The sequence below is a fragment of the Triticum dicoccoides genome, chromosome 7B (genome assembly GCF_002162155.2).
Source record: "Triticum dicoccoides isolate Atlit2015 ecotype Zavitan chromosome 7B, WEW_v2.0, whole genome shotgun sequence".
Classification (NCBI taxonomy): Eukaryota; Viridiplantae; Streptophyta; class Magnoliopsida; order Poales; family Poaceae; genus Triticum; species Triticum dicoccoides.
In genome coordinates, this window is record NC_041393.1 from 751,900,953 (window position 1) to 751,907,408 (window position 6,456).

The 6,456-nt window shown below is 43.3% G+C and overlaps 1 protein-coding gene across 1 annotated transcript; it reads right to left on the reverse strand.

Moving 5' to 3' along the window:
* Positions 1–1,821: 1,821 nt before the first annotated feature.
* LOC119338574 (cytochrome b-c1 complex subunit Rieske, mitochondrial-like) lies at positions 1,822–2,854 on the reverse strand. The gene has a single exon (XM_037610884.1). The coding sequence runs from the start codon at positions 2,852–2,854 to the stop codon at positions 2,036–2,038; it is 819 nt and encodes a 272-aa protein (XP_037466781.1). The 3' UTR covers positions 1,822–2,035.
* Between the last annotated feature and the right edge of the window lie 3,602 nt (positions 2,855–6,456).

Consider the following 6,456-nt stretch of genomic DNA (forward strand, 5'->3'; position numbering starts at 1 on the left):
GGGCTGCCATGAAAGCAGAACGATACAAATAGTGCGATAAGCAAGAGATGGGATTATTTGACATGTCCCCCTCCAGGGGCAAGCTGCGGGTCTTTAAGTAAAAACAGGTATTTAACTCGTTATAGAGGCCACCTGGACCAATGCGGCGAATCCGCCGTGACGGATGCTAGTGGGGTGGTCCCTTCGATCAAAGGTGATCGGGCAGGTTTGGGGCGACTGGCTCCAATGCATAGACGTCCTTGAGAGCACGCTTCCGCTCCCTTTTGGGGATGTGGGTTGCGTATATCATGTTCACCGTCCGCACTTGCAGGGGGAATCCCTTCTGTCCTATGTTGTTCGGCGGCCGGGGCTCCTCCTCGTCATCGCTACGCAGCCCCTTGTGTCTGGTTTCGGCACTTAACTTGCCTACCTGCTTGAACACCCAACAATCCCTGTTGGTGTGGTTGGCTGGTTGTTTGGGGGTGCCGTGTATCTGGCACGAGTGATCGAGTATCCGGTCTAAGTTGGATGGGCCCGGAGGGTTTCTTTTGAATGGCTTCTTCGGCTGACCTGGTTTAGAGCCTCTGAGTCCGGCATTGACTGCCGTATCCTCAGCATTGTCGTTGTTAATGTGGCGCTTGTGCTTGTTGCGACGTGACCTGCCATTGTTGTCCTTGGTATCCGAATTGCCAGGGCTCTTGGTTATGTTATTGCTACGAGCTAGCCAGCTATCTTTGCCCACACAAAAGCGGGTCATGAGTGTCGTTAGGGCTGCCATAGATTTCGGCTTTTCCTGTCATAGGTGCCGGGCGAGCCATTCGTCTCGGATGTTGTGCCTTAAGGCTGCAAGGGCCTCGGCGTCCGGACCATGACGCTACAATGGAGATCAAGGTGTCAAGCTGGTGACGATGGAGATCATGACGATGCTTTGGAGATGGAGATCAAAGGCACAAGATGATGATGGCCATATCATGTCACATATTTTGATTGCATGTCATGTATATCTTTTATGCATCTTATTTTACTTAGTACGGCAGTAGCATTATAAGATGATCCCTCACTAAAATTTCAAGGCATAAGTGTTCTCCCTGAGTATGCACCATTGTGAAAGTTCTTCGTGCTGAGACACCATGTGATGATCGGGTGTGATAGGCTCTACGTTCACTTACAACGGGTGCACGACGGTTTTGCACATGCGGAATACTCGGGGTTAAACATGATGAGCCTAGCATGTACATACATGGCCTTGGAACACTGGAGACCGAAATGTCGAATGCTAATCATATAGTAGATATGATCCATATAGAGATGTTCACCAATGAAGACTACTCCATCTCACGTGATGATCGGACATTGTTTAGTCTATTTGGATCACGTGATCATTTAGATGACTCGAGGGATGTCTATCTAAGTGGGAATTCTTATGTAATTTGATTAATTGAACTTTAATTTATCATGAACTTAGTCCTGATAGTATTTGCAAATTATGTTGTAGATCAATAGCTCGCGTTATAGCTCCCTGTGTTTTTTATACGTTCCTAGAGAAAAGTTGAAAGATGATAGTAGCAATGATGCAGACTGGGTCCGTGATCTGAGGATTATCCTTATTGCTGCATAGAAGAATTATGTCCTTGATGCACCGCTAGGTGACGGACCTATTGCAGGAGCTGATGCAGAAGTTATGAACGTTTGACAAGCTCGTTATGATGACTACTTGATAGTTTAGTGCACCATGCTTTATCGCTTAGAACCGGGACTTCAAAAACATTTTGAACGCCACAGAGCATATGAGATGTTCCAAGAGTTTTTTTTGAAGAGGTTTACAATATCCTTCCGATAGGATCTCAGAAAATCAGTACAAAACAACTTACAATCTAGTAGCAACATAGGAGAAACAATTATTTCGCACTGCAAATGAACTTCGGTAGGTAACAGTGGATCACCGTTGTGATAGTCCTGAAACAAAAACTACTAGCCACATTGAAAACAAAATAACAGCACAACAGGAATTCACTCCTGTGGAGAATATATGTTGGTATGTATTGGTTTTAGGCTCTTAGCCTATGAGCATCTTGTTATCTTCCAAGAAACTGTAGGTGGGCACCTCAAGGTTGTACGAGGCAGGGCCCTTGAGGATTCTGCCAGAGATGTCATAGTGGGAGCCATGGCACAGGTTGAACCAGCCACCAAAGTCTCCAGAGTTGGGAAGGGGAATGCAACCAAGATGAGTGCAGACACCAATAACCACCAGCCACTCTGGGTTCTTCACACGCTCAGCGTCTTGCTCTGGGTGGCGCAGGGATGCAACATCCACGATGTTGGCCAGCTTGATGTCATCGTCTCTCCGTCGCCTGATGAAGGCTGGCTTTCCATGCCACTTGACAGTCACTGTGCTGCCGGGTTCAATGCTGGATAGATCAACCTCAAGGGAAGCAAGTGCAAGCACATCCTTACTTGCTGACATTCTGACAAACTTCAAGACAAGGAGACGCAGCAGTGACGCATATACGAATCTCCCACCACTCAGAACAAAGTAGGCAAAGGCATGCTTGCTGGGATCTCCAGGAGGATATCTTTCATGGTTGTACCGGTCATAAAGGATTTTTGAGTTGGGGTTCTTCAGTGCAGCAACAGTGGCTGGGAGTTCAACCAACCCAGCATCTTGGTTTCGTGGAAAAAGTGTTTCAGCCGAATAAAAGCCTCTCGCGGCGGTGAAGAAGGGGGACTCGATGGCGAACCGCCGCTGGTAGGTCGAACCATCGTCGTCGTCTCTCCTAGGTCCGCCGGCGCCGGCGAGCGGGCCCCTGGCTCCGTCGGTTGCCGCAGGGCGCCAGGAGAGGGAAGACGAGAGCCTCCTCCCCGCAACCTTCAGCATCTCGTTGGCGTCATCCTTGTCCTCCTCCGGTTGATTGGGGATGGTAGTCTAATCGATGTTCCAAGAGTTGAAATTGGTATTTCAGACTCATGCCCATGTCGAGAGGTACGAGACCTCTGACAAGTACTTTGCCTACAAGATGGAGGAGAATAGCTCAATTAGTGAGCATGTATTCAGAATGGATGAGTACTACAATTGCTTGAATCAAGTGGGAGTTAATCTTCCAGATAAGGTAGTGATTGACAGAGTTCTCTAGTCACTATCACCAAGCTACTAGAACTTCGTGATGAACTATAATATGCAAGGGATGACGGAAACGATTCCCGAGCTCTTCGCGATGCTGAAATCGGCGAAGGTAGAAATCAAGAAAGAGCATCAAGTGTTGATGGTTGACAAGACCACTAGTTTCAAGTAAAAGGGCAAGGGAAAGAATGGGAACTTCAAGAAGAATGGCACGTAAGTTGCCACTCCCATGAAGAAGCCCAAAGCTAGACCTAATCCTGAAACTGAGTGCTTCTACTGCAAAGGGAATGGTCACTAGAAGTGGAACTACCCCAAATACGTGGCGGATAAAAAGGATGGGAAAGTGAACAAAGGTATATTTGATATACAGATTATTGATGTGAACCTTACTAGTGTTTGTAGTAGCCTCTAGGTATTTGATACCGGTTCAGTTGCTAAGATTAGTAACTCGAATCAGGAGTTGCAGAATGAACAGAGACTAGTTAAGGGTGAGGCGACGATGTGTGTTGGAAGTGATTCCAAGGTTGATACGATCACCATCACACACTCACTCTACCTTTGAGATTAGTGTTGAACCTAAAATAAATGTTATTTGGTGTTTGCGTTAAGCATGAATATGATTGGATCATGTTTATAACAATACAGTTATTCATTTAAGTTAGAGAATAATTGTTGTTCTATTTACATGAATAAAACCTTCTGTGGTCATACACCCAAGGTGAATGGTTTATTGAATCTCGATCGTAGTGATACACATATTCATAATATTGATGGCAAAAGATGCAAAGTTAATAATGATAGTGCAACATACTCGTGGCACTGCCGTTTAGGTCATATTGGTGTAAAGCGCATGAAGAAACTCCATGCAGATGGATTTTGGAATTAGTTGATTATGAATCATTTGATACTTGCGAACCATGCCTCATGGGCAAGATGACTAAGACTTCATTCTCCGGAACAGTGGAGCGAGCCACTGACTTATTGGAAATAATACATACTGGTGTATGCGGTCCGATGAGTTGAGGCTCGCGGTGGGTATCGTTACTTTTCTGACCTTCAAAGATGACTTGAGCATATATGGGTATATCTACTTGATGAAACACAAATCTAAACATTTCAAAAGTTCAAAGAATTTCATAGTGAAGTGGAGAATCATCGTAACAAGAAAATAAAGTTTCTACGATCTGATCGCGGAGGCGAATATTTGAGTTACAAGTTTGGCCTTCATTTAAAACAATGTGGAATAGTTTCACAACTCACGCCACCTGGAACACCACAGTGCAATGGTGTGTTCGAATGTCGTAACCGTACTTTATTAGATATGGTGTGATCTATGATGTCTCTTACCGATTTACCACTATTGTTTTGGGGTTATGCATTAGCTGCATTCACTTTAAATAGGGCACCAAATAACTCCATTGAGATGACACCGTATGAACTATGGTTTGGCAAGAAACCTAAGTTGTCGTTTCTTAAAGTTTGGGGTTGCGATGCTTATGTGAAAAAGCTTCAGCCTGATAAGCTCGAATCCAAATCGGAGAAGTGCATCTTCATAGGATACCCAAAAGAAATTGTTGGGTACACCTTCTATCACAGATCCGAAGGCAAGATCTTTGTTGCTAAGAATGGATCCTTTCTAGAGAAGGAGTTTTCTCTCAAAAGAAGTGAGTGGGAGGAAAGTAGAACTTGATGAGGTAATTGTACCTTCTCTAGAATTGGAAAATAGCTCATCACAAAAATTAGTTCCAGTGATGTCTACACCAACTAGAGAGGAAGCAAATGATAATGATCATGAAACTTCAGATCAAGTTACTACCGAACCTCATAGGTCAACCAGAGCATGTTCCGCACCTGAGTGCTACGGTGATCCTGTTCTGGAAGTCTTCTTACTAGACCATGAAGAACCTACGAACTATGAAGAAGCGATGATGAGCCCAGGTTCTGATAAATGGCTTGAGGCCATGAAATCTGAGATAGGATCCATGTATGAGAACAAAGTATGGACTTTGGTGGAATGGCCCAATGATCGATAAGCCATTGAGAATAAATGGATCTTCAAGAGGAAGACAGACACTGATGGTAGTGTTACTATCTACAAAGCTCGACTTATTGCAAAAGGTTTTCGACAAGTTCAAGGCGTTGAATACGATGAGATTTTCTCACTCGTAGCGATGCTTAAGTTTGTGTGAATCATGTTTCAATTGCCGCATTTTATGATTATGAATCTGGCAAATGGACGTCAAAACTGCATTCCTTAATGGATTTCTTAAAGAAGAGTTGTATATGATGCAACCAGAAGGTTTTGTTGATCATAAAGGTGCTAACAAAGTGTGCAAGCTCCAGCAATCCATTTATGGACTGGTGCAAGCATGTCGGAGTTGGAATATACGCTTTGATGAGGTGATCAAAGCATATGGTTTTATAGAGACTTTTGGAGAAGCCTGTATTTACAAGAAAGTGAGTGGGAGCTCTGTAGCATTTCTAATATTATATGTGGATGACATATTGTTGATTGGAAATGATATAGAATTTCTTGATAGCATATAAGGATACTTGAATAAGAGTTTTTCAATGAAAGACCTCGGTGAAGCTGCTTATATATTGGGCATCAAGATCTATAGGGATAGATTGAGATGCTTAATAGGACTTTTCACAAAGTATATACCTTGGTGAAATTTTGAAGAAGTTCAAAATAGATCAGTCAAAGAAAGGGTTCTTGTCTGTGTTGCAAGGTGTGAAATTGAGTAAGACTCAAAACCGACCATGGTAGAAAATAGAAAGAAAATGAAAGTCATTCACTGTGCCTCAGCCATAGGTTCTATAAAGTATGCTATGCTATGAACCAAATCTATTGTGTACCTTGCCATGAGTTTGGCAAAGGGGCACAATAGTGATCCAGGAGTGGGTCACTTGACAGTGGTCAAAGTTATCCTTAGTTACCTAAGAGGACTAAGGAAATATTTGTCGGTTATGGAGGTGATAAAGGGTTTGTTGTAAAGAGTTATGTTGATGCAAGCTTTCACACTGATTCAGATGACTCTAAGTCTCAATCTGGATACATATTGAAAGTGGGAGCAATTAGCTAGAGTAGCTCCATGCAGAGCATTGTACAAATAGAAATTTGCAAAACACATACGGATCTGAATGGTGCAGACACATTGACTAAACTTCACTCACAAGCAAAACAAGATCACACCTTAGTACTCTTGGGTGTTAATCACATGGCGATGTGAACTAGATCATTGACTCTAGTAAATCCTTTTGGTGTTGGTCACATGGTGATGTGAACTATGGGTGTTAATAACACAACGATCTGAACTATTAATGTTTAATCACATGGCGATGTGAACTAGATTATT

What these genes read in the sequence shown, in the direction of transcription:
- LOC119338574 (XM_037610884.1), bottom strand. Translation starts at nt 2,854, where the DNA reads ATGCTGAAGGTTGCGGGGAGGAGGCTCTCGTCTTCCCTCTCCTGGCGC.